At 58.2% G+C, this 26241-nt stretch overlaps 3 protein-coding genes across 4 annotated transcripts in view; 1 reads left to right on the top strand and 2 right to left on the bottom strand.

The window, feature by feature from the left end:
• The first annotated feature begins 224 nt into the window (after positions 1-224).
• Positions 225-8130, top strand: LOC140655271 (prosaposin-like). The gene is made up of 15 exons (XM_072869530.1): positions 225-285; positions 3638-3762; positions 4065-4142; positions 4229-4354; positions 4549-4743; positions 5044-5187; positions 5343-5399; positions 5651-5659; positions 5775-5882; positions 6073-6159; positions 6269-6452; positions 6547-6722; positions 6800-6880; positions 7046-7153; positions 7243-8130. The coding sequence occupies exons 1-15, from the start codon at positions 225-227 to the stop codon at positions 7276-7278; spliced, it is 1575 nt and encodes a 524-aa protein (XP_072725631.1). The 3' UTR covers positions 7279-8130.
• A 510-nt stretch (positions 8131-8640) lies between these two features.
• On the bottom strand, positions 8641-21865 carry LOC140655808 (cadherin-23-like). 2 transcript variants are annotated; one of them, XM_072870741.1, is made up of 24 exons: positions 21752-21865; positions 21462-21665; positions 20771-21229; positions 19788-19904; positions 18979-19203; positions 18726-18895; positions 18322-18459; positions 18048-18167; positions 16629-16806; positions 15654-15865; positions 14925-15119; positions 14495-14605; positions 14181-14310; positions 13738-14001; positions 13452-13613; positions 13079-13335; positions 12700-12797; positions 12486-12606; positions 12226-12305; positions 11869-11909; positions 11492-11552; positions 10945-11074; positions 10740-10862; positions 8641-9480 (listed from the first exon to the last, which is right to left on the bottom strand). In XM_072870741.1, the coding sequence occupies exons 1-24, from the start codon at positions 21810-21812 to the stop codon at positions 9154-9156; spliced, it is 3984 nt and encodes a 1327-aa protein (XP_072726842.1). In that variant the 5' UTR covers positions 21813-21865; the 3' UTR covers positions 8641-9153. The 2 variants fall into 2 exon arrangements, with proteins under 2 accessions (XP_072726842.1, XP_072726843.1); XM_072870742.1 differs by lacking the exon at positions 19788-19904.
• LOC140655637 (cadherin-23-like) overlaps positions 21842-26241 on the bottom strand; it is a 26372-nt gene continuing 21972 nt past the window's right edge. The window contains exons 8-14 of the mRNA XM_072870381.1: positions 25237-25417; positions 24167-24300; positions 23724-23933; positions 23402-23509; positions 22751-22853; positions 21948-22087; positions 21842-21877 (exon numbers count right to left, since the gene is read on the bottom strand). Coding sequence (XP_072726482.1) covers positions 21842-21877; positions 21948-22087; positions 22751-22853; positions 23402-23509; positions 23724-23933; positions 24167-24300; positions 25237-25417 — 912 coding nt within the window. The remainder of the gene's footprint in view (positions 21878-21947; positions 22088-22750; positions 22854-23401; positions 23510-23723; positions 23934-24166; positions 24301-25236; positions 25418-26241) is intronic.

The raw sequence follows: 26241 nt of genomic DNA, 5'->3' as shown, positions 1-26241 counted from the left end.
CAGGTTCTGGGCTGGTTTTGACTTCCCGGGAATACCTGCCTGGCTCTGGTCCCTCCCTCCACTTGCAGGCTGGTGATGATTTTATAATCAAGGCGTAAGGAGAGGGGTGTGGTAATTGCCCTGCGTAGGTGTGGGTTCTCACTACTCCCAACCCATCCAAGATTCCTCAGTCTGGGAGCAGCACAGGAGAGGAACCAGCCACTGAGGACTATCTTAGGAACAGCATGGAGAGCAGATGGAGGGGCTGGGTGCTGATCCTTTCTGTGTGCCTGGGCTCCTACCAAGGTAAGGGCAGGCCTGGGTGTAGGGCTCGAGGAGAGCCCAGAAGACCCCTCTGAACCCCAAAACTATTCCCAGCTATAGTGTTTAAGCTCCATAGTGTGCTTCCTTGTTCCTCCATGGTTTTGGAGTTATGCCAGAGGAGAGCTGGGCCAGGCGGCACCACCGCCTGCTTTACCTCTTGCCCACCTGGATCTGAGTGTTGCAACTTCTGCCCTTACAGATGATCTTGGGGCAAAAAGTGGTTTGCTCTCTTCCTTCTCCCGAGGGAGCTGGTGTTTTGCTCGGGTATAGAAGGAGGGAGGCCGGTTGATGGGGCGTCTCAGCAGCGATGAGGTGAGAGGGCTGCTTTGTCTGCTGCCCTTGGCATTGGGACCTGGCTGGGTATGTGCCATGTGGGGGAAACTGCTTTGTTCTCCTTGCACAATGTAGTGACCGTGGTGCCACCTGATGCTGCCCCTTTCCTTGGGGGCCTTGTAAGAGGTGCAGGAGGCAGGAAACCTCTTCCCCTGTGGCTTGCTGAGCTCTGGGTAGGGTGATGGGGTGCAGTGCTGCAGCCCTGAGCACCTTTGGAGACCTCTCATCATCAGGGCTTTGGGTATCTGTGAGCAAATCCTACCTGTGGACAAGCTTATGCTGCTGTCCCCCAGGTATCCCCCCAATAAGAGTGAGAAAGTGATACCTGGCTCATGACCCGCCCATCCCCAGGATGTTTCTGACCTGTTTCTGACCCCTGGTCCTTGCTTGAGGGGAAATCACTTACTCCAGGGGAAACTTCCCTGGGGAAGCCATGGATCGCTGCTTTTGCAGGCAACCCCCCCCCCTTTTAGAGGGAAGAACCCCTTTTGCACTGTAATTACTCCAGGCTCGGACCATCGGGCTCCTCTGACATGACCTGCCCAGGCACCGGCTTTGCGGTGGAGGAGTCGTGCCTGCGCACGCGTGGCCTGACGGTGGGGGGGGACATGCCAAGGTGCTCCAGCCAGCAACAGGCAGAGCAGGAAAGTTCACCTGTGCTCCGCACGTCCGTCCTTTGGGCAATACCTGCCCTGGAAGCCAACGGCGGCTCTTGCAGCAGCAGCTTGGCTGCACAGCACAGCGTGGCTGGGGGGGCTGCAGGACCGTGGGCCACGGCACACCTTTAGGAAGGATTTTGATAAAGGGAAGAGTGGATTTATGGTTTTTGCCATAACAGGGGTGCACACCCAGCTGGTAACTGGGGCACTGGGGCCCACGCCACCACCCCCAGGGTTTACGTCACAACCTGCTCATCAGGCTCTGCTGGCTTGGCCGGCAGGCTCCGGGGCTCCGTGTAATGCTAGCACAGCCCTGCTAGATCTGGAGCTAGATGCTGGATCCCCCCTGAGCAAAGCCCACTCCACCCTGGGGGCCTGGCAGCTGGGGATGGGGCAGCACCAGCTGGCCTGGGGCCACTGTGGAAATGCGGGAGCATCCCTGCCTCATCCCCTGCTCCGTGCCGGGGCTTTGCCAAAAACGGCATCGTCCGATGTCCTACTACCTGGGTGCCTGTCAGCACAAGGCAGCCCCAGCGTGGCTTTGAAATGTGGAGGAGAGCTCATGGGGCACTGGTTGCTCTGGTTGCTTGCCCTGTGGCGATGCTTTCCACCCGGGGAAGCTCCCTCTGCTCTCAGCAGATGGGCGTTATTATTGTTATTAATTATTTTTCCGGCCCAGCACTTGTTGCCCAAGTTTCAGCTTGAGCAGAGCGAGGGGTAAGCGCTGAGCTGAGAGCCACTGTGAGCCAGAAAGGTGCAGGTCCAAACCACTGGTGTCCTTTAGACCAGTGAAATCCCCCTATGCCATTGCCAGCAGCATCCTTACACCGCTGGTCCAGTCTCCAGTGTGGGGCTGTGGGAGATGTCTGTGGGTCAGGCAAGACCAGCTCAGAAACAAGCTGTGGGTTATTGCCTCCCCTCTCCTCTGTTTTCTTTGGTGCTGCCCCTTAACTCTTCCGCTGACTTGCCATTCCTGTTCTCCCTGATGCTAGTGCCAGAGTTAAAAAAATAAATATGTATCTCTCAGCTGATGCAGCAACCGTGGCATCACACTGCTGGAGAGGTGTGTGGGAAGTCATGTATGGGAAACCGGGGGGGACACACACACTCGCCCTGTCCTGGGGCTCGCTCCTGCCCTGGTGCTGCTGTCAGCCCGATGGGGTAACTGGGGCTGAAACGCCACCCGGCACCTGCCGAGCTGCGCCAGCGATTTTGGGAGCAGGCGGGGCTGGTGGGGGGCTCGGGAGCCCTCTCCCCGCGGTCCCCACCCCCCGTGGACTTGCCGGGGTAGCCCCAGGCATCTGAGCCGCTGCCGCAACACGTCCCGTGGATGAGCCGAAGGTGTTGCCAGAATCTGGCATGCAGGAAAAGCAGCTTTTGGGGAGAAACCTGATAAGGGCCGGGTGGGTGGAAGGAGCAGTTTTTGCCTTTGGCTTTATTCCTGCTGTGCTAAATCATATGGCCAGGGCTGGGTGTAAAAGCTGACTGCAAATACTCGGGGGGGTGAGGGGTTGTGCTTTGCTTAGAAATGCCAGCTGCAAGAGGGTATGCAGCAGGGTCTGTCCATCCATCTGTCCATGTGCTGCTCCCCATGAGCCCCCCAGCTTCCTGGAGCAGCTCCTGGCCGAAGCAGGGCAGTGAAGGGCTCTGGTTGTGCTGGCTCCTCGCTGCCTCCCCAGCCACATCCTGGGTGAGCACAGCCCCCAGTGGGAATAAACACTTGACCCATCGTGAATTAATCCTGACACCTCAAGGTGGCGATTAAACCGCCGGCATTGCGCCATGCCACCACGCTGCCTGGGCGGCCGGGGTGGCCGATGCCGCTGCTGCTGTGCCGGGGATTTTCAACCAGGAGAAAATGCTGTTGTTGGGAGGAAATAAAAGAAAAAACACCCAGAACTGGCGTTGCTCAATCATTGCTGGGAGCTGTGGCGTGGCTAACCGTCTGCTGCGTGGAGCTGAGCGCTGGCACCCCTGGTTTGCTTGTTTTGCAAGATTTATTACTGTTTTTATAAGCAGCCACCTCCCCAGTGTGTTGAAGAGTGCCGCGAGGCTAAAGATGATCCCCCAAATTTACTTTGCATTTGATACTGGCCCAAAGCTGCTGTGACATCCTGATGGAAAAGCTGGCAGCACATAGTGGCCTGCCAAAGCTGGCCTTTGCTGGGCCTAAAAAAATGATTGCGAAAGCTGAGGGTGAATCACAGCAGGAGGGTGAGGAGCATTGCCAGTCACTTGCAGGGCAGGGCTGGGGTCAGGGTGCTGGTGGGGAGGTTGGTGCCGTGCAGAAGGTGGTCTTGGGGTGCCCTGGGGGTTGACGGTCTCCTCTCCCCCCCCCCCAGCTGCGGCCAGCCCCGTCCACGAATGCGGCGAGCGGCCGGAGGACTGGTGCCGTGATGTGGCAACGGCAGCCAAGTGTGGGGCACTGGAGCTCTGCCAGATCACCGTCTGGGACCAGACCTTGAGGGTAACCGCACTGGGACAGGGGAATGCAGGGTGATGGAGGGATGTGCCCATCCTGCCCCAAAATGTGGGACTGGGGGGAGAATCCCAGCCTGGCCACCCCAATGCTGGGCAGCCAGAGGAGCATCTGCTGATGCTCTCAGGCAGCAATATGTCTGCAGAGTGAGTGACAAAAATGAATGGGTACCCTGGGATATTCCCAAGTGCCCCTTGGTGGGGTGCTTTTGGGGTGGAGTGGTGGGATTTGGGGGAGCAAGCAGGGGGTCCGGGTGCCATGGCAGCATCCCGATGTGTCCCCTTTCTCAGCAGAAGGGGATTCCGTGTCACCTGTGCCAGATGGCAGTCTCCATGATGGGCAAGATCCTGCAGGACAACTGCACCGAGGTGGGTCATGGCTGGGGGATGTGGAGCTGGCATGTTCCCCCTCCCATGGGGCCAGCTCGGCCCTGAGCTCTCCCCTTCTCGTCTAGGAAAAGCTGCGGCTCTTCTTGGATAAGAAATGCCAGTACCTGCCCTTCCAGGACTGGTCCGTCAAGTGCAAAAGGATGGTGGACACTGGCATCCTCATCCTCGTCCAGCTGGGCAAGCAAGTGCTGGTAACTGGTGGGGGGGACCCACCTGGGTTTGTGTTTCTCCATGGTTTGGGATGTCTTGGGGTCTCGCAGGGCAAGGGAGCCTGGGACAAAACCTTTGCGAGCTGGAGATGGGGATGGAAATGACCCAGGGATGGGGGGGGAGTGGGACAATGGGGCAGATGCAGCCCCAAGCCCCCACCCCTCTCCTCCCCCAGTCGGACCCAAAGGTGGTATGTGGGACCATCAAGCTGTGCCAGCCCCGGGAGAGCCCCACGGGGGCCCTGAAGTTCCAGGAGCCACCACCGTCCCGCATGGGCCCAGCTCAGGACTTCGCCGACCTGGTCGCCCCCTTTATCGCTAATGTGCCCCTCCTGCTCCATCCTCAGGACCTGCCTCGCGGCGAGGCCCAGGTACCACAGCACAGGCATGAATGCCATTGATGCTGCTCAAGGGCGAGAATGACCTAAGCATCACCTATTTAACAATAATTTAAAAAAAAAATATTAAAAAATACTGCATGGATGAAATTAGGGTTGTCATCAATTTGGGGCCGGGATATTGCAGGATCCAGGGGGGACTAGAGAGATGCTGTCCAAAAAGCTGCCCCAGATTGTGACCAGCATTTAAATCCCAGCCCTGCAAATCCAGGCATGGGCTCTCAGTTTTATTTGGGGGGGTACCAATGTGTCCCTGCCCATGTTGTCCCGCAGGAGATGGAAGAGGTGTGCGGGGACTGCCTGCAGCTGGTGGCAGCCATGCAGCTGGAGCTGGGGACTGACGCCTCCTTCACCCAGGTGCTGGTGGCCCGCACCGAGCGGGCATGCGAGGTCCTGGCACCCGACCTGGCACAGCAGGTAGGGGTGCTGGCATCCTGCTGGGCTCCCCCCCCTCCACAATGTCACTGCTGCATGGGAGCATCTTTTGTGGCTGCCTGCTTTTGAGCAGCGCCCGGGGGGCTGGGTGGTGGGGTGTCCCCCCTCGGGTGCTGACACAGTGTCTCCCTGCACAGTGCAAGTGGTACCTGGCTGAGCACATGGACACGGCTGCCTGGCTGCTCCGGCACTTGGTAAGCGGGTGAGCAGCTCCCTGGGGCTGCTGGGGGCAGGTGGGCACCAGCCGGGGTGGCCAAGCAGCACAGACAAGGGGACCTGGTCAGCAGAAGCGGGGCCCTGCTCTCGTTTTTTTTTAATTAATCCTGCTGCATTATATTGCTATAAACTTTTAAATATTTTTCCCCTCTCTCTGGCTTGCAACTGCTGTAATTCTTTTTTATTTATATTTTTTTTCTTTGCCATTTTCCGGCCCCTCTACTGGCAGCAAGCTGAGGTAAGTGAGACCCATGCCTGGACGGGCTGAAATTGCCCTCCACGGGGAAGCGGGGGCACAGGCTCACCCTCCCGGGGGGTGATGCCCGCCTAATTCAGGACGTCTCTCTCCCCAGGACCCGATGGAGCTGTGTGGCCAGCTGGGACTCTGCTCCTCTGCCTCGGCGCTGCCCTTCCACACGCTGCTCACGGAGAAGGTGACACAGGTCCTAAGCACGTTGGGGGTAAGCCCACTCCACCGTGCTCCTTAAAATCCAAACGCCGGGAAGGGAGGAGCTGTATTTTGCTTTTTTGTCCCTCAAGCATGTCCATTTTTCCAAGGTGGGGAGTGTCTTTCATGGGGTTGACGGCTGGGTGGGATGGGGGTGGCTCTGGGGGGGGCTTGGCACGCTTCCCACTGCCTTGTCCCGGCAGGACGGGGAGGGGACCACGCCGCTGTGCGAAATGTGCCAGTTCGCAGTGAAGGCAGCCGAGAGCCTCCTGGAGAACAACGTGACGGAGGTGAGCCCCACTGCTGTGGTCTGGGGTTGGGGGGCTGGGAGAGGGGGCAAGGTGGAGTGCAGCAAGGAGGCAGGGTCTCCCCATCCCTCTGCCTGCCTTCTCCTGGCAGGAGCAACTGGTGAATGACATTGAGAAGGTGTGCTACATGCTGCCCCACGGCATCATCGGGCAGTGCAAGGACTTCGTTGACTCCTACGGCAAAGCCGTGGTCATCATGCTGCTGGAGGCCACAGACCCAGCGGCTGTCTGCACCATGCTGCGCTGCTGCCCCCGGAGCGGGGACACCCACCAAGGTGAGCCGGGGTACCCAGGTGGCACCCAGACACTGGGTCTCCAGGGAACGGGGTGATGCGGGGGTGCTAACGGCCCCCACGCCGTGTCCCGCAGGGGCTGCCACGCTGGAGCAGCTGGCGGTGGGCACGGGCGTGGGCGCCTTCTGCAATGTCTGCCAGATCATCATCACCTACTTTGATAATGAGCTGCTGAAGAACGAGACGCTGGTGGAGCTGGGCGATGTGCTGGAGAAGGGCTGCGAGCTGCTGCCCACACCGCTCACTGGCAAGGTGAGCCGGGGGAGCGCCCAGCCTGGCGGGGACCCCCCGGCCCCCTGCACTGGGCTCACCCCCTCCCTCCTTCCTAGTGCGAGGCTCTCGTGGTGCAGTACGAGCCGGCGGTCATGCGGCTCCTCGTGCAGATGATGGACCCCACCTTCGTCTGCACTGTAAGTGGCCCCGTGCCACGGGGTCTGCACCCGCTCCCTGTGGCAGCCTGGACTGAGATGGGCATCTTTCGGCCAAGCCCGGGGGGCTGGCAGAGGGGCAGTGGGGTCAAAAACCCACATGGGGTTTTTTTCTCCCCTTTCCCACCTTTTTCCTTTGCAATGCAGAAAATAAGAGCCTGCGATTCAGCCGAGGAGGATCTCCTGGGCTCGGACCCCTGTGCCTGGGGCCCGCACTACTGGTGCAAGAACATGGCCACGGCTGTCGAGTGCCACGTAAGTGTCGGCCACATCCCCTTCCCTGGGTTGTCAGGGTGCTGGGGGTCCCTGCCTCCCCCTGCCATCCCTCCCCATCTCTCCCGCAGGCCGTTGAGCATTGCCGGCGTCACCTATGGAACTAGGAGTCACCTCCCCGGCTGGCCAGACTTGTCCCGCTGTTTTGGTTCGGGATCCCGGACCCCCTCCCTTGGGATGCGTCTGCACCCACGGACAGCGATGGCAGGAGCCCACTGGCCTCACCACCCCGGAGGGGGCTGTGGGACACCCCAGCCACCTCTGCTGCTTCCTTTTCCACCCCCGGGGCTTGGATTTCCAAATCAGGTTAAGGGACTCGTTAGTATTTTCAGGACTGGGGATTCAGCCTTGACGTGTCTCAGGGCAACTGCAAAATCCCCATCCATATCCCCATCCCCATCCTCACCCCTATCCTCCTCCCCATCCCCACCCCACCCTGAACCGCTCTTAAAGCCCAGATCCTGCAACAAGGGTCCATCCCCGTAGGCTGGGATGGATTCTGCTGCCCAAATGCCGGTCCCTGGCTCCTGGCCGCTGGCAGCCTCGCACTGCAGGTCTCGTTGGCTTTTGGTAAACCCAGTGCTTTGCTGGTCCCTCTTCAAACTGGGGTGGCTTTTTATTTTTTTTTCCCCTGGTCGCCAGTTAAAGAAACAAAGTGGGTTAAATTTACCTGCAATGCCCGGCTTTGCATGACATTTGCAGTACACTAATTTTGTGTCCAGCCGATTGCTGGAGATAGATAGCTATATATATTTTAAGTATCCCCTGAACAAAAAATGAGTGAGTTTGGGGGCAAAGATTTCCTTTCACACATACATCCACACTGGGGGGGATCCCGTGCCAACCCAGCCACAGTGGCGAGGGGCAGCAGGGCGCTGGCGCGTCCCTCCCTGCTGCGGGAGGGGGGATGCCCACGGCGCCGATCCTGAGTGTGCACGGGAGCATCTCACCACAAATAAACTCTTCCCGTGAGCCCGGCTGGTTGTCTCCCTCCTCCTTGTCCTGGGGTGCCAGGGGACTGGTGGCGTGGCAAGGGGAGGGAAAACCTAGGGGAGGTTTAATGCTTCCCCCAAAACCTGGGGTGCAGCAACACCCAGGGTGGCGTCTCGTGAAGGTGATGGATGGAGGGGTTAATTAAGGGAAAAGGGGGTTTTCTCTTCAAAAGGCAGTTCGGGTATGATGAATCTGCATGGCTGGGGAGGAAGGACGACAGACAGATTACCCAAAGCCATAGACAGTGTATTTCTGAGTCCCGTAACAGACCGTGCCCGAAACTCTCCACAAGGTTACGACTGGAAACAAACCCCCAACAAACAAACCTGAAAGCAAGAGAGAAGGGGAAAGAAAAGGGCATAAAAGACACGCACGAGCACTCCACATCCAGAAGCCCCAGTTATTGTCAGTCTCTCTCTTTTTCGACGTTGCAACATGTTTTGGTAAAGCCAGCAAAATGGAGAAATGTCTTCGGTTTTTGTTTTTTGGTCTTTCCTTGCTGGAAAGGTGATGTTAATGCCAAATGGACTTGGCGTCTCCCCACACTGCCCTGGCCCTCCCCATGCCTGTGGTCAAAGTATGATGGCTGCTTGTCCCTAGCCTGTGCCTGGGGATGCTGCAGCGGCACATCATCTGCACCTTTGCTGCACCTTCACCCCTGTCCAGCCTGGACTCATTTGATTTGTTTAGCTTTTCTTTTAAAAACAAAAAAAAAAAATTATAATAAGAAAAATTTAAAAAATTTAATGCTTTCATGGTTAAATGACAGGCGAGTAAAAGCAAACCGGTCCTGAGAGCCCTTTCCCGGGGCCAAGCTCTCCAAGGCTGCCGGAGTGAACTGCACCGGTTGGCCTGGACTCCTTCTGCAGGGGAAGAGGGGGCCAAGAGCCGGTCTCAGGGTGCTCCTGGCCCCTGCCACGGCCCCCCTGGTCCATGCTTCGTCCCCGCTGGCCCCGGCTTGCCTAGAGGAGCACCACCACCACCGCTCGTCATAACTCAGTGATCTCTAGCGGGCTCTCCATGATCACCTCACGCATCTTGTGCAGGGGGGTGGACTTGGCCGACTCAGTGCGGGCGTTGTGGTCGCTGTAGCTCCCACAGTCGGCGGTCAGAGTCTCCAGCGAACGACCCAGCACCTTCTGGTCATCCTCCGGCAGGCTGTTGAGGTCGGAGGCAAGCAGCGTGCCTGTGCTGCCATGTACCACGTGGATGCCGTCGGGACCTTTCAGCTCCACCGGCTGCTTGTGTCGGAAGCGGAGGCTGCCCTGGCTGGGGCTGTGCTCCTCCTCCTCCTCCTCCAGCTCCTTCTGGATCAGCTGCAAAAGGTCCACGGAGGGGGGGATCACCACCGCGGTCAGAGCAGATCCTGGCTTCCCCGCCTCCGAATGTCCTGCAATGCCGGAGCCCAGTGGGAGGGATGGGACCCTCCTTTTCTGAAGCAACCTCAGACCGTGGTGATGAGGATCACCAGCACGATGATGATCTCCAACCAGATTGCTCACTTGTTGGGTGGGTGCCCTGGCTCAGGCACCAACTGCCAGCCAGGTGGTATGTCCCACAGCAGCCCCCGCAGCAGCCAAGGTGGGGTTTTGGACCCAGGTTGGGATTTGGGGTTGTATGAGGGTGGTGGGGCAGGAGGCAGAAAAGGAAAGGAGTTGAGGGAAGGCTGGATAGGCTGGAAGGCAATAGAGCAAGGAGGGATGCGGGACAGAAGGCCTGAAAAGTGTCTCCTGTCCCACTGCTCTCCTCCACTCTGCCCCATGTTTTGCCCCCCATGAAGAGGGGGAATGCTGTGGGAGGAGCTGCTTCTCCCCACACCAGCCCTCCTGCACCACAACCCTCTGTCCCGGCCTTCTTGCCTCAAAAACCTGCTGGGTTGATAAGCTCAGACGAGCAGAGGGGAGGGAAGATGTCCCCACATGTTTGTAGGGACCCGCAGCTTTTTGGCCAGCCTCGGCAGAGAGATGGGGAGATGACGGACAGAGCCCACCCTGCAAAGAGGGGGGGTCCTCCCCTAGGGTGGGAGAGACCGACGGAGGGGTTGCTGCTGATGCTCAGAGGAAACATGGGGGGTCACAAGAGCTGGGGCACTGTGGGGAACCAGCAGCCTCGGTGGAAAACCAACATCTGGCTGATTTTGGCCAAGCAGAGAATGGGGGGGACCACTGGGTGACAGGGACCGTGGCTGTGGGGAGGGACTGCAGCCTGCAGGGCCAGGAAGACACACTGCATCCCAGAGGGCACGGCAAGCATCTCCCCATGCCCATGCACACCCCGTCTACCTCTGAGACCGAGGAGCGGTCCCCCTGACTGGAGGTGGCCTTATGCACCATCCGCTGGGCAAAGAGTTTTTTCAAGCGCATGTAATCATCCAGGACCACCTTCAAGAGAGAGCCCTGGGCGGAGGGGGAGAGACGACGGGTTACCCAAGGGAGATGGTTTGGTCGGAGGGAGGCTGGCCTCATCCCAGCATTTTTTGGAGCAACATCACCCTCCAGCGCCGCAGCCGTGAACCTGGAAGCCGTAGCGGTAGGAGAAGACCCCTCGGTGGATGATGCCCGCACTCATCACTCACCTTGATGGGTCCCTCCCGCATGATCTGCCCCAGCTTGGCAATGTTGTCATACTCCTGGATAGCTGCCCGCAGGTAGCGGTCATCCTCGGGCTTGGCCACGGAGGGCTCTCTCCCGAAGGTCCCCTGCAGGAGGAGAGAGCAGCTGAGGAGGCGGCACAGGTGTCGGGCACGGGAAGGAGGTGTCCTGGCAGGGGCCGTGTCTCACATGGGTGCGGGCAGGGCTGTTCCAGAGGTCGGTGATCTCGCTCAGGTTCTCCGGCAGGTCGTCCTCGTGCTCTGCCTGTGCCGCCAGCTCCATGTTCCTGCAGAAGGGGTCCAGCCACACCGGGTTGGCCCTGCCCAGGGGGACAGAAGCAGCCCTCAGCACAAGCAAAGAGTGGCAGCAACCCTAACCCCCTCCAGAGCTCAGATGCTGAGGTTGCGCTGCCTCCTTCTGCCCTGTGCAGGCATGAATTGGGCTGCTCTGGATCCAGATGTGTGTCAACACTGCCCGACACCCCAAGCCTGGCCAGTATTGGCAGAGATGGAGTCACAGGAGAAGGCACAAGGTCTTTTGGCTTTGAAAGATCTCAAGGCAAGCATGCGTCCCAGGGTCAGAGTCATGCCTGGCCGCATCCCTCCGCAGAGCAGAGAGGCATTGCGTCTCCACGTCCCACGCACCCCTGGCTGCAAAACACAGCCGTCCCTCTCGGGAGCAGCCTGCAATCGCATGAGGTGGCAAACTGGGGAAGGGAAGGAAGGGGAGAACTCACCCGTCAAAAGAGTACTTGTTGGTGTTTGGCATGTCCATGATGTCCATGAAGCCTCTGTTCCCTGCAAAAGGCAGGGGTGGGGGTTACAGGGCGGCACGTCGGCAGGCTGAGCAGCAAACTGTGGGGTGGCACTTCTTTATTGAGGAGGGAAACTCGGTGACTAAAAAGGCACCGGTGGCGTCAGAAACATGCTGGGATGTGGCTGATAATGTGGAGCCTGGATGCTGAGAAAAGCCTCCCACCATCGCGCCTTGCTGGGCAAGATCGCTTGTGATTTACACCCCGTTGACATCCCCTGCGTCTCCCTGTGTACCCCCTCCGTGCTCTTCATGCACCCTGCTGTCTCATGCAGCTGGAAAACCCCAAACACTGCTCACCAGTGGAGCCAGCCACTATGGCTTTCAATTTCCTTTTGTGCCTGTGAAAGAAATACAGCGAATCAGGGAAGAAAATAAAGAAGATGCTTGAAAGGAGAGGGGAACACAGATTTGCAACAACCCTGCAAACAGCCCCTGTATCTATAAGGACGGCAAGCTTGGCGAGGGGAGGCTATATCAGTATTAAAGTAATTATATTTTGGGGGAAGAGGGGCAATTTCTGAACCCAGGCTGAGCCCTGACGCAGAAGGTGTTGGGAAGTTGGTGCCCTCCTTTGCTTGCTGGCAGCAGCCATGTGGGTCCCCCTGGCCCGTGGGGAGATTGCGGCTGGTGGGGCAGAGCCCGAGCGTTACTCACACTGTCCGGTAGTACCAGTTCATGAGGATGAAGAGCATGGCAGCCAGGAAGAGCAGGACGGCCAGCACAATGATCGCCATCTAGGAGAGACAGAGGGATAGCGGCAACCTCCGGCACGGAACCAGCACCTGGCGGTGGGCACCCGCCTGAAATAATTCGGGTGAAACGTCTCTCCAGGCCATGGAGGGCCATGAAGGATGGGAAGGGACATCGCCCCACCTATGAGCAGCAGCCATGTCCAGCTGCAGCTGGGCTGTTACCTGCAGAGCTGAGAGGTCGTCTGGGGCCCGGGCCATGATGGCGGGCTGCACATCCAGCACATTGTAGTTCCTGAAGAGGTTCCTCAGCTGCTCCTTGTTCTCGTCTATCATCTGAATCACCCTGGGAAGAGAAGGGTTGCTTGGGTATCTTGATGCTAATGAGGCTCCCGGAGGACTCAGTGCGCCAGGCTGGGTGATGGGCCAGGTGACGTACCGTTCCACGTCCAGGATGCGGTTGGTCTCCCTGTTCACCACGTGGATCAGCAGCTCTGTCTGCGCGAAGTTCACCCTACCTTTCTTGTCAACATGGAACTGGAGAGAGACAGCAAGGTCTGCAGTGCAGGAGAGATGTCTCCTCCCGGGGCACCTCCTGAGCATGCCCCGAGGTGTGCTTGCGTGGCAAGAGACCTTCAAGACTGGCATAGGGTCGGTCTGGACCCCTATGATACACCCCAGCCTGGGGTATATCTGTCACCTTCAGAGCTCAGGGGTGTCTATGGTTTATATAGACAGGGCACCCTCAAAGGAGACCTCCCAAGCAGCATGTGGAAGGTTACCTACCCCTCGAAGGAACCTCAAAGGTGGATGGTTACCTGCACATCATCCGTGTTGACGATGGCGCCCGTGATGTTGGAGAGCAGGCTGATGAACTCCTCCTCAAACTGCCTGACTTTGTCGGGGATCTCGTTGATTATGATTTTGACCCGCTGGTCATCCCGCAGGATGTAAATCCCCACAATGGCTGTGTCATTGTGGCCCACCAGGTCAGAGGCCATGATGTCCACCACGAAGTAGCCGGGGTTGTAGGCCGTGAAGAGGTCGAAGGTTCGCAGGATCCCATCAAGGGTTCCTGGGGGAAGGATGGTCACAAGCCCAGGATTTGTGACCCTAGCCATGGGGACGTCTTTGGCCACAGGGATGTCTCTGGCCATGGTCCTGTGCTCCCACGGCATGCAGGGTACGCACCGATGCTGAAGATGTTGGCCACCTCCTCAGAGTCGTTGGAGTGCTGCTTGATGTAGCGGATGCCCAAGATATTGTACAGGACCAGGCTGTTATTGCCCACATCGGCATCCACTGCGACCACTCTGATCAGCTCCGACCCCACCTTGGCGTCAGTGGCAACCCCTTTGAGAGAGAGATGGGACAAGGACCTGAGGCCGGGCTAGCTCTCCCTGCCCCTTCATCCGGTTAGATTTTCCCCGGAGCATCTCTGGCTCCTGGTGCCTCCCCAGCCCCCAGCACCCCTTACCTGCCGTGTACTCTGACTTGGTGAACTGGGGGGACTGGTCATTGATGTCGTCCAGGAAGATCCGCACTTCCTGAAGGGTCAGGTCCCTGCTGAGGTCCCAGGGCTGAGCTCTGCCCGCCTGCTGGCCCTGAGGAGGGGACCAGTTCCTCTGGCTGGATGCTTTGACGATGATGGAGTAGTATGGCTCCTTCTCCCGGTCCAAGTCTCGCAAGACCTGCAGCTTCCCCTCTCGGCTCAGCTGGAAGTTGCTCTCCTGGTTCCCAGCTAGATGCAGAAAGGGGGCCCCAGTTAGTCCTCTTCAGGCTCGGCATTTCTGAAACACCACCTTGCCCATTGACCAGGGCAGAAAGGCAGCGAGGAGGTGATGGAAATGATGGAAACCTTTGGCGAGGGGTGTGCAGGGGGCCACAGAGCTGCCCATCCTCTCCCTGCTCCGCACCCACCTGCTATGAAGTAGTAGACGATGGCGTTGGAGCCCTCATCCGCGTCCACTGCCCCGGTGACATTCCCCACCACGGTGCCCGGCCGTGAGTGCTCGGGGACGGAGAGCGCCTGGTACTGGGGACTATCCCTCTGCCAGAGACCCCGGGAGAAGGGAGGGTCATGAGCATTGGGGTGGCTTTAAATAAAAGTGAACAAATCCCATCGTGATCCCCACCATGGTGATGCCCAGCAGTGCATGTTCCATCAGACGTGCTCACCGGCATCCCCATCCCTGCATCCCCTGTGACCCATCCCCTCCATCCCGGCGCCTTACGGGTGGCCTGAGGAAGACGGGCTCATTGTCATCGATGTCATCGAGTGCAACCTGGAGGGGCTGCATGGTCTCATAGGCTGGCTGGCCCTGGTCACAGGCCACGATGATCAGCTGGGGAGAGAGGCAAAAGGGCCATCCTGGGCAAAGCCACGCGGGCCAGGAGACACCACTGAGGCAGGGACAGACAGGACAGCCGGGTAGCGGAGGATTTTTGGGGCATTTAACAGGGAATTGGGAGTTGGCCCACAAGGAGGCAACTCCCCGATGGCACTTGATAACCACCCAGTTCCTGCTAAGGTGTGACATCTTCACGACTGTGGCAGCTGACCCCATCCCCACCACATCGCTTGCATCCCACCAGCCCCACAACAGACCCGCAGCCTCGAGGACTGTCCCGGCCACCCTGCGGGTGTGCTGCTGCCTGGCTCACGTTGTACACCGCCTGCTTCTCCCGGTCCAGCCGCTTGGCCGTCTGGATCAGCCCGCTGACCGAGTCAATGCTGAAATACTCCCAGTCTTTGTTCCCTGCCCCGGTTTTCAGCAGGTTGTAGAGCACCGCTCCGTTGAGGCCCTCATCTTTGTCCGTGGCGTAGACCTCGTAGACGTTGGACCGCAGGGGGATCTCCTGCTTGCACATGTGTAGCCCCTCAGCCCCAGCATTGCATGTGAGCCCCCTGCTGCCCCTGCCCCTCCAAACTCCCTTGTATCAGGGTCAGCAGACTCCTGCTGCCCAAAACCCAAATGGGGGCTGGCAATGTGGAGCCATGATTCCCTTTGGCAGGGTGGCTGCTCCATGCTCACACCAGGGACTGGCTGAGACAAGCCTGGCTTCCCAGAAAGGAGAACCATCTTAAATGTCAGCATTTTGGCCCTTGTTTATAAACAGGCTCAGCACGCAGCGCCCGTCTGTTTCCCTATTTTGCATGCTGCCAGGGTTTCTGTTCCCCAAAGTTGCCCCAGCATCCCCTCTCGTACGTACGGAGAGGGGCTGTTGTTGATCGTCCAGCCTCAGGACACAAACCTTCTTGCCATGTGTTAAATCAAGGTCTTGTTCCATCCCCGGTGGAGATGGAGATTGGATTTTGCCACTGGTAGGCAGGAGTGCTCCTGGGCATGGTCTTGGCATGCCATGACCCCCTCTCCCTGTCAAGGGATTTACCTCCTTGATGTGCAGGATGGTGCCATTGGGTGGGCGGATGAAGACGGGGCGGTTGTCATTGATGTCGATGACCTCGATCTGGAGCATGGTGGTCCCCCAGAGAGGGGGACGCCCCTTGTCCGTGGCCACCACAGTCAGGTTGAACCTCTCGTAGGACTGCAAGCGCCGCCGGGACATGACAAGCCCGGAGTCTTTATTGATCTTGAAAGCCTCTGGGGGCAGAAAAAACACATCTCTGACTCAGGACACTTTGCACCAGACAAATTATGATTAGAAACCAGTATACCAGATGAAGTGCACTCCTCACTGGTGTGAAATCCCTGCCAAGGGGTGATGGAGCAGAGCTGGCTGCCTGAGGCGAGGGGTGTGGATAGCCTCAGGGTTTTTAGAACATCCCTGCCCACTGCTGCATCCCTGCCACTGGGCAGCGCCAAGGGCCCTGCTCCCAGGCCACCCCTGGCTGCGTTTCACTCCCGCCCAGTCTGGGTCAGAGGAGCCCATGGGTCTCAGGAAAAGGAATGTTCTGCCATTCCTCTCTACATTTATGCTGGCTTTTGCCTGGTTCCCATCACTCCTCAGTGCAGAGATATACTGGATTTCAGGTGCTATCACTGTCCATCCACAACTTCCTAGCCCTTCTTAGCTTTCCTCTAAAGCGTGCAGTGAGTATGCTCCAAGACACACTTGTGTACATAGAAAGCCCTGCTGAGGTGGAGGAGACAAGAAGATAAGCCAAGGCTGGACTGCAGGATGGAGGCAGACAAAGCCATAACATGCCACGCCATGAGGAACTAGGAACTGTGGAGCAATACCAAAAGCTCCATGCTTTCACTATTGCTCCCAGGATTGCGTGCACAACCTTGCTCCAAACCAGCCACAGGACATGGGATGTAGTCTTGGCCCCTACATCTCCTGCAATTGCTCCTCATCATAACCATCCTCCCCGGGGTGGAGCCCCCCACCTCCAGCACCTACCCGCTCCGGGGCCCTCGATGCTGTAGGTCACCACACCATTATCCCCTTCGTCCAGGTCGGTGGCGGTCATGGTGATCACCGATGTCCCCGCCGGCTCGTTCTCATAGACGCTGGTGCTGAACTGGCTCTTGCTGAACTGGGGCCTGAAGTCGTTGATGTCCAGGACTGTGATCAGCACCTTCACAGAATCACAGAATCACAGAATCGTATAGGTTGGAAAAGACCTTTAAGATCATCGAGTCCAACCGTAAACCTAACACTACCAAGACCACCACTATACCATGTCCATAAGCACCTCATCCAAATGTCTTTTAAATACTTCCAGGGATGGCGACTCAACCACTTCCCTGGGCAGCCTGTTCCAATGTTTGATAACCCTTTCAGTGAAGTAAAATTTCCTAATATCCGGTCTAAACCTTCCCTGGCACAACTTGAGGCCATTTCCTCTTGTCCTATTACTAGTTACTTGGGAGAAGAGACCGACCCCCACCTCTCTACAACCTCCTTTCAGGTAGCTGTAGAGAGCAAGAAGGTCTCCCCTCAGCCTCCTTTTCTCCAGGCTAAACAACTCCAGTTCCCTCAGCCGCTCCCCATCAGACTTGTGCTCTAGACTCTTCACCAGCTTCGTTGACCTTCTCTGGACATGCTCCAGCACCTCAATGTCTCTCTTGTAGTGGGGGGCCCAAAACTGAACACAGTATTCGAGGTGCAGCCTCACCAGTGCTGAGTACAGGGGCACGATCACTTCCCTAGTCCTACTGGCCGTGCTATTTTTGATACAAGCCAGGATGCCATTGGCTTTCTTGGCTACCTGGGCACACTACTGGCTCATATTCAGGCGGCTGTCAACCAACATGCCCAGGTCCTTTTCCACCGGGCAGCTTTCCAGCCCCTCTTCCCCAAGCCTGTAGCGTTGCATGGGGTTGCTGTGGCCCATGTGCAGGACCTTGCACTTAGCCTTGTTGAACCCCATACAATTGACAAAGCACAGCCGGCTGGGTGACGTGAGGCTGGAAACGGCCGGGCAGCCCCTGGGGGCTGTATCTCTGCCGTGACCTGCGGCTCTGCTACAGGAGCATGGTGCCCTTCCTGCTATTCGTTTAGCTCTGCTAGCTGAATTCCTGCCCCCAACAATGGGGGCCGCTGCAGCCAGGGCACCCATTCATGCCAGAGCACTTGCAGACAATAACACTGTCCTCCCCTGCCCCTCCTGCTCTGTCTCCTCCTGCTGACGTGCCGTCCCCATGGCACAAAGCCCCTGCACTGTCCACCCCACAGCCCCTGGGGTCATCTGCTCTTCCTTCTGCCTAATTCCTCCCCAGAGCCACCAGCAAGCCTGCTGGGGGGGAGAGCCTGAGGTTTAACATCTTCTTGCCAGCGACCACCATACGAAGGGTGGTGGGAGGAGGAGAGCCCTACCTGCACAGAGTTCTCCCGACGGTTACTGGAGACGTCCCCAGGGTTATCCCTGGCCACGGCTGTCAGTGTGTAGTGATCCTTCTTCTCCCGGTCCAGGGCTGACAGGATGTAGATGTCACCCTGCAGCACACAGAGACCTTCAGGTGGATCTTGTCTGGCAGAGCTGGTACTCGAGAAGGGGTAGAAGGTGAGGTGCGGGAGCAAAACACAAGGTGGGACCATCTCAGCCTCCCCTCCTTTTTCCCCTCTGTTCCGGCCTCGGTTGGCTCCTTACCGTGTTGGGATTTATCCCAAACTTGCCCTCTCCATCCCCCAGGCTGTACTGGATGAGAGCAAAACGCCCAGAATCTGCATCCGTGGCCTTGATCCTCAGGATGACTGTACCCAATGGCACGTCCTCAAAGACAGCTTTCTGCAAGCAAAGGGAGCAGGCAGGACCGGTTGCTGCATCACTTGCTGTTTTAGCGGGCAGTAACCAAGGGTGCAGGGTGGCACCTAGGGGTGGGCACAGCTGGACCCAGAACAAGATGTTCACACAGAGTACATTGGTGGGTTGACCATCTTCAGATGGTTCAAGCACAGATGGAGGGAAGAGAAGGTGTCCCTGGAGAACCTCTAGCTCTGTGCCCATCCTTTCTGCCCAGCCCCACACAGACTTGGATGGGGGGCCCAGCTCACCTGGTAGGATGGTTGACTGAAAACAGGATTGTTGTCGTTGATGTCCACTATCTGGAGGTACACAGGGATCTCAGCGGATCTGCGGGGAGAGCCGTTGTCAGAAGCTCGGACGGTGAAGTTCAGCCACTGCACCTCCTCGTAGTCCACCGTCCTGTTGGCCACGACCTTCCCTAGAGGATGGCAGACCCTGAAATGAGAAATCTGCCCCAGGCCACTGACCTGCCCCAGACTCCCACCTCCCCAGAACACCAACCTGCTGACTGGTCTTCGAGGCAGGCGTAGCCTTCCGGGGAGAGGTTCAGCATCTCATAGGTGATCTGCCCATTGGCACCTTTGTCTGGGTCCACCGCTGAGATGGAGATGAGTGTGGTACCCTGTGTGGCTCCCTCCAGGATCCTTTCGGTGAAATAGGTGACCCCGAAGGGGCGGAAGCGGGGCGTGTTGTCATTGACATCCAAGACGTTGACTGTCAGCTTGGCTGTGGCCATGGTGGAGACCACAAGGGAAGAGGAACAAGTGAGAAAGAGAAGGGAAGGAAGGATGGGAGAAAGGAGGGTTGTAAAGATACAAGCATGAAACTCCAGGAAAGCCAACTAAATTGAGCTGATTCATCAAGAAAAAAGGCAATATTCAGCAAAGCCACTATGCCCTGAGCTGGCTGTGGAACAGTCTCACCTACTTCAGACCTACTCCTGATCTGTGTGTGCCTTCTCACACACGGGCCTGGATTTACCAGGAGCAGGGTGGCAAGACATCATGGGGATGGTAATGACGAAACAGGTGTCTCCCATGGTACGGTTATGGGCACACGGTCCTCTCCATCCCCAGTGCAGCCCTGGGATGTCCGGGCTGTTCGCTAAAGGAGGGCTCAGAGGAGAACCCGAACCTGCTGGGAGCTGGTCCAGGACTGCTCCCGCTGGACATGTCACTGGTCAGGATGGAGAGGGAGCTGGGAGAGCTGCTGGCTACCCAGAAGCTGTGCTGGTGCCTGGGAAAGGCCGTGCCAGCCCCCGGCAGCTGCCAGCCCCGGCCCCGCATTGCCTGGCAGGAGCCCACACTTACCATTGGGCACGCTGACTGAGTGGTCGATGACTTCACTGGCATTGTCATGGACGGAGACGGTGACCTCGTAGGTGGCCACCAGTTCCCTGTTGAGGGGGGTTTTGATCTTCACAGCTCCTGGGAACCCCAAAAAGATGGGGGTCACAGGCTGTGCCTGTGCCCCCCCACTGAGGACCCTCAGCAGACTGGTCTGCACCCTCCGCTGCGCTTGCTCTCCTGCCTCTCCCCAAAGGCTAAATGGGGAAAACACTCGATAGCTACAGGAGGAGACGACTTCTCTCCCGCTGCTCTCCATCTCTTGCCTTCCTGCCTGCTCTGCTCTGCCCAGCTAACTGGGTCTCACACTGCCTCAGCTGGGGTAAGAGTTTGGGTTGTGTGGCCAAGAGGGGTTTAGGAGCAGCTGCTGCTGCTCCCCTGCACGACCCCATCCACCTTAGCTCAGCATCCGGGCATCTTTAAGAGTCTTGTCCCATATCCTTTCCAACAAGGATGCTTTCTTTCCCGGATCAGCTCTGTGCTTCCAAAACAGGCGGGGGTAGCTCCTGGCCCTCCTTCCCTGAGGGATGAGCCTGCCACCCACCACTTACCCCAGCGTTGCCCCCCCGTTCCCTCCAGAGAGGGTGCCCGTGTCCGGTCTGCCAAGGCTGAGCAGCCCCCAGCCCGCAGCGGGGCCACCTGTGATGGTGATGGGTGAGATGGAGGGAGGCGACTGATGGTGCAGAGAGAGAAATGAGGACAGACACAGAGACAAACCTGGCGGGCTGAGAGCCGGAAAGGAAAGAAAAGGGTTAATTAAGTCAGATAGATGGGGAAGAGAGGACAGGGCAGGGTAAGATGTGGCAGCTGGAGGAGGAGAGCAGGGAGGCAGGAGGGAAGTATCATCTCCCTGTGTCTCAGACACCTACCTCCAGGCAGAGAAGAAGAAGAAGCAGAAGCGAGGAGAGGGGTCCATGCCGCCCGCGCAGCCCTTCCCGTTCTCCTACCTGTCCTAAAATCCACCGTGAACGCTCCTTGCTGGTTGGGCACCAGCGCGTCCGTGTCGTCACGGGCCACGATCTCCAGCAGGTAGTACTCCAGGCGGGGGTGGAGGTCCCGGTCGATGGCGGTCACCTCAGCCACCACGGTGCCAGGGGCGGCTGACTCGGGGATGCTGACCGTCTGGATGGGGTTGATGAACTCAGGCCGGCAGTCGTTTACGTCATCGATGAAGAGGCTGATGGTGGCGGTGCCGGAGAGCGCCGGCGTGCCCTGGTCCACGGCCACCACCGTCAGCCAGTAGGTATCCCGCTCCTCCCGGTCGATGCTGATGTTGGCCACACGGATCACCCCCGTGGCGGGGTCGATCAGGAACCTGTCCTGGCCACCGCCCTCGATCCGGTAATCCAGCTGCTGGTTGAGGCCACTGTCAGCATCTGTGGCCGTCACCTGCAGGATGGAGAAGCCTGGAAAGGGGGGACACAGCCCTCTCAAGTGAGGGTTGGAGGGCAGCAGTAACAAGCCCCCGGTCCCAAGGCAAATACCGTCAATCAACGTGGGAAGTCCCAGTTCCCAAATTTTCTCTTCAACCCCATCCTGGCCAGCCCTGACACTGGGACCTGGATCTTCATAGTCCCAGGGGGACACTCAGGTCTCCCCATTGCCCACCCTCACATCCAGTCCTGGCCCTCTCCTGACCTGGGGGGCTGTTTTCCCGCAGCCGTGCCGTCCCAGACGCTGGCTGGAAGACGGGGCAGTTGTCATTGTCATCGAGGACAGTCACTGCCAGGCTGGTGGTGCTGTTCAGCCCCCCCACATCACGAGCCACCAGTGTGAACTCCAGGCGAGGGTCTGGCAAAGCTTCTCGGTCTATCACGCCACCAGGCTTCACCGAAATGACACCTGGAGAAGGGGAAAATCCTGGTGACAGGCCCCACGGCTGCCTGGTGGCCCTGGGTTGGGGATGGGGACCTGCTGAGCCACCCCACCTGTCCTGTTGTCGATAACAAAGAGGTCCAGGGATGTCTCCATGAGCTGGTAGGTCACCATGGCGTTGCTGCCCTGATCACCGTCCAGAGCTAGGATGGGTCCATTGAGCACCATGACTGGAGTCCCTGGATGGGATGACAAGGGTTAGGGAGAGTCACGGCCCCCTGCGGAGCCCCCCCTCCATCCCCCTCCCACCCTGGTGACGCATGAGGGACGGCAATGAATGGATGGAGGAGGTGACAGAGTGGGGCCTCGCAGGGCACGAGGCAGCGGGGGGTGGCTGCTGCAGCCTTGCAGACCGACTCGTGAGTCCCAGGAGGCAGCGGGACGTCCGGCTAAAAACAAACAGACAGACATATCCGTCAGATGATGGCACCAGCACCCTGCCGCCGAGGGCATCACCTGAAGGCACCTAAACCCTTCACCTGGGATGCCCCTCGATGGCGGGACAGGGAGGTACTCGAGGTCTTGGAGCAGGGAGTGATTTAAATGGCAAGAAGGCAAAAAAAAGAGGAATATTTCTAGCTCTTTGGCTGGGAAATGTCTACCTGGACAGGCTGGACTGTGTTATCTCTAACCCCCGGAGCAAGGTGGCTCCAGGTGCTGGTGTTGGAGAGATTACACCCCATCCCCTGCAGGGATGTTGGGCAGGTTGGTGCCCTCAAGGCTGCCCCCAGGGCTCGGCTCAGACCATGGGCACATCTTGCTACCTGCAGCTGAGCTGTTCCCAAATGGGGCTGATTTCTCACAGGATTGTGCCTTATCTGTGCCAGGACAGGTTTCCGCCAGCAGCATGGACTAAAGCCACGTTCTCCACGAGGCTGACCTTCTTGGGCAGTTGGCAGGAGCCCCTCATACTCAGCATCCCCATCCTAATGACTTGCAGCCTTTCCCTGCTCAGCATCGTGTCTCCTCCATGACGGCCAGGAGACACCTCCCCTTGCCCAGCCCCAAAGGGATTCTCCAGGAGCCACCTAAGGGAGCGAAGAGAGACCTACCTGGGGGCGAGTTCTCCATCACCTCGGCCTGGTAGGAGCTCTGGGTGAAGAGGGGACGGTTGTCGTTCTCATCTGCTATGGAAATGACCAGTAGGTCAAAATCCTAAAAGAAAACAGGGACAAGAGGGCGATGACCACAACGTCCTTTCCTTGAGCTCACCTCTTGCCTCTCCCACCTCCAGCTTAGTGCTGGTCAAAGCTGGAGTCCTGTGCAACCATGATGCTGTGCTCCCTGGACCACCCTGGAGGGTCTGCAGGGACCCTCACCCCGTGGCTGGGCATCCCTTCCCAGCCTGCACCCCAAAGGGTGATGCATGGGACATCTTGGCAGGGCCAAAGGATGCTCTGGTGTCGTTGTCCAGCTCTCCAGCCCAACTTTGTCTCACCTACCATGACATCTACTGCTGTTGCATGGAGTGAACATGAGATGTTGAACTTGCCCTAAATCCTACTGGTCCTGTTGTCTGATGGGGAGGGTGTTGCAGCACCCTCCTTGTGACCCTCAGATGCTTTTGGGGGATGGGGCTGCTATTGGAAATGGGTAGATGGGTAGATGCACCGCCTATTTGTGGACATGGCAGGAGCCCCTCCTCCCACCTGCCCTGCCGCCTGCGCCACTGGAGGCCCTGGCAGTGTCAGTAATTTAATTACCCGCCTGGCATTGCGTATGTTCTCAGGGTTGTCCTTCACTGTGACGGTCAGCCTGTACTCCGCCACCCGCTCCCTGTCCAGTGGGCGGTTTACATAGACGATGCCACTCTACCAAGAAAAAAGGGAGAAAATAGGTACAAGGGATGTGAAACACGCTTCCCCCGGGGTATCTCCCGCCAGGGCAGGATGAGGGAAGGCATCACGCCAGATGGCACCCATGAGTGCCCAGGGAAGGCAGGGCTCCAGGGCCAGGGGTGCCCACCCTCCGCATCCCGGCATCCCACCCCCTGGCGCAGGGTGACCGCGATCCCTGGGGCCGTACGGTGCTGTTGATGTAGAAGGCATTCTCTGTGTTGCCCGACGTTATGTCGAAGGTCAGTAGGGCGTTCGGCCCCTTGTCTGCGTCCCGGGCAAGGATGCGGGTGACGAAGCTGGAGACAGGGGCATTTTCACTGAGGGTGAGGTTCATTGGGAGGTTGAGGAGCACGGGGTCATTGTCGTTGATGTCCAGCACACGGATGCCCACCAGCATCTGCCAGGGAGAGAAGCAGTGCGGGCATGTGGCACCTATTTCCATCCCTCCCATAATTTTTTTGCAAGAGGTGGGCTTCCCCACTCATCCCACTACACTCTGGGGGAGGAAAGCCCCAGGGACAAGGGGAAGGAGGAGGAGGGGAGGAGAGCAAAGGCAGAGGAGACTCCAAGGAAGGAGCTAGGGATGGAGGACAGCACCCCGCAGCCCCCCAGACTGCCAGGGGGACTCACCGTGGAGCTGAGGGGGGGCACCCCCCAGTCCTGGGCAGCGATGGTGAGGTTGTAGAAAGGGATGTTCTCACGGTCCAGCTCAGCATCCTTCCGCACCCGCAGCTCCCCTTCCACCGGGGAGATGACAAACTCCCCTGCCGGAGACAGCAGGGCCCTGCCTTGTGCCATCCTGCTGTGAACGGCCTGGCTCCCCAGGGGGACGGCTTGTTTCGGAGCCGGGGGACAGGCACCATGGCGGGCTTGGGAACAACAGCCCCAGTACCCCATTACTGCAGATATGGGAGGACTAGGGGCAGCTGGGGTCTACCCCGGGGGCTGATGCAACACGAAGTACCAGGAGGAGCAGGGAATGTGGGTTGAATGGCCAAATAAGAGGTGCTCACACTCCTTGGTTGGGCCTTTCTGAAGGTGACAACAGCCCTCCAAGCACCTGCCTGTGCCCCATGATGGCCAGAGCAGGGTGGGCTATGCAGCATGGACCCCCCCCCCCCGAGCTGAGGGGCTGCATCCCAGTTGTTCTGGAAAAGCTTTGCAGCAGGGTGAGCTTGGAGATGGGCTCTGCCTTCCAGATACCCTGGGCTAAAGTCACCACCCGTTCACAGAGGGACAGCTGTACGTCCCCATGGCTGGGGATGCCTGCAGCTCCTCTGCCACCTGCTCTGGGGTGCTGGTGGGGCTAGAGCTGCAGTTCCACCACAGCGTGCAGAGCAACTCGGTCCCCAAACGCCCTGCAAACCCTGTGGGGGGTTTGTGCACTTGCAGCTCTCAGTTTCTCTTTCTGTGGTCTGTTTTTTTGCCTTTTTTATTTTTTCGCCTTTATTGTTTAGCAGATTTCCCCCCTCCCTTGCACAAGCCCTGGCCACACCCTTGGCTGGCCATGAATAGGTTAAGTTTTCTGTTGCTCAAAACAGGATTTCCTGGTGTCGAAAGGCTGAATTTGCAGAAGCGCCTGGCTGGGAGGATGGCTTTTCTGAAACGCTTCCGCCTGTGCTCCTGCGCTGGCTCCTGCAAGCCGGGTTCCTCCATGGGGCAGCCAGAAGGAGAGGCGATGTTCCTGTGTCCCCACTCACCAAGGGGGTCCCCAGCGACGATGCTGTACTCCACTTGCCCGCTGGGTCCTGAGTCGCCGTCGTGGGCCAGGAAGGTCCAGACGCGCGGGCCAGGCTGCCCTTCCGTGACGTCAAAGGGACCCTCGTATGGCCGAGGGAAGGTGGGACGGTTGTCATTGATATCATTGAGGTTCACCAGCACCTGCGGTCAGGGTGAGAGGGTGGAGGGCAGTGAGAGGAGAGGGATGGAAGGGAAGACCAGCCCGCTGGCCATGAGTGTGGGAAGCCATGGACGGGCGACATTGCAAAATACCTCCTGTATTTCTGGCTTTGTTGGGTTCACCAAACATTCAGGTCACAGTTCAGAGACTCAGACTCAGTCATTCCTGATCATGCTCATCCTACAGTGACACTATGAAACTCCAGCCACACACAGGTGGGGCCCTTTTCAACCTCTGGGCCATGCACCATGATGGAGAAGTCAATGCAAAAGCCAGATGTTCTCCACATTCACATCCTGAAACCCAAGCTGGATAGACAAAAGCCACAGACATGGATTTGACCATCAAAGCCATGAGTTCGGAGAGGCCCAGCCTCTGCAGCCAGCTGCACACTTGCTCATCAAGGGCTTAATTTCTAATGCTGAGCAAACTTTAAAAAATTTGCAGCTTGTGTCCTTATTCCAACACAAAACACCACCAATGCCACTGGCATGTTTCCCCTCTTAGCATCCCTTCCTATGACACACTTAGCTGGCTAGAAATCAATCCTACAGATCTCAAAAGGGGAAAGCATCAACAATTTTAGGACAGAGTAGACCATGGGGCTGTTGGCGAAGCCGGCGACCCAACGAACTCAAGTCTTGCTTTTTAACTGAGTCACACTACATAGAAGACATTTAAATAGCTCTGTACTATACTATATTGAAAAGAGGGTTATGCCCTTGCTAGGCTTCGGGGAACTTGCACAGAGGAGAAGCCCTGCTGGAGGAGGAGAGTCTCCAGTGGCTAATAAGGGGTTAAGCTT

Source organism: Ciconia boyciana, chromosome 8, assembly GCF_034638445.1.
Source record: "Ciconia boyciana chromosome 8, ASM3463844v1, whole genome shotgun sequence".
Taxonomy (NCBI): domain Eukaryota; kingdom Metazoa; phylum Chordata; class Aves; order Ciconiiformes; family Ciconiidae; genus Ciconia; species Ciconia boyciana.
The sequence above is the reverse complement of the archived record's forward strand: the minus strand, read 5'-3'. Positions and strand labels throughout refer to the sequence as shown.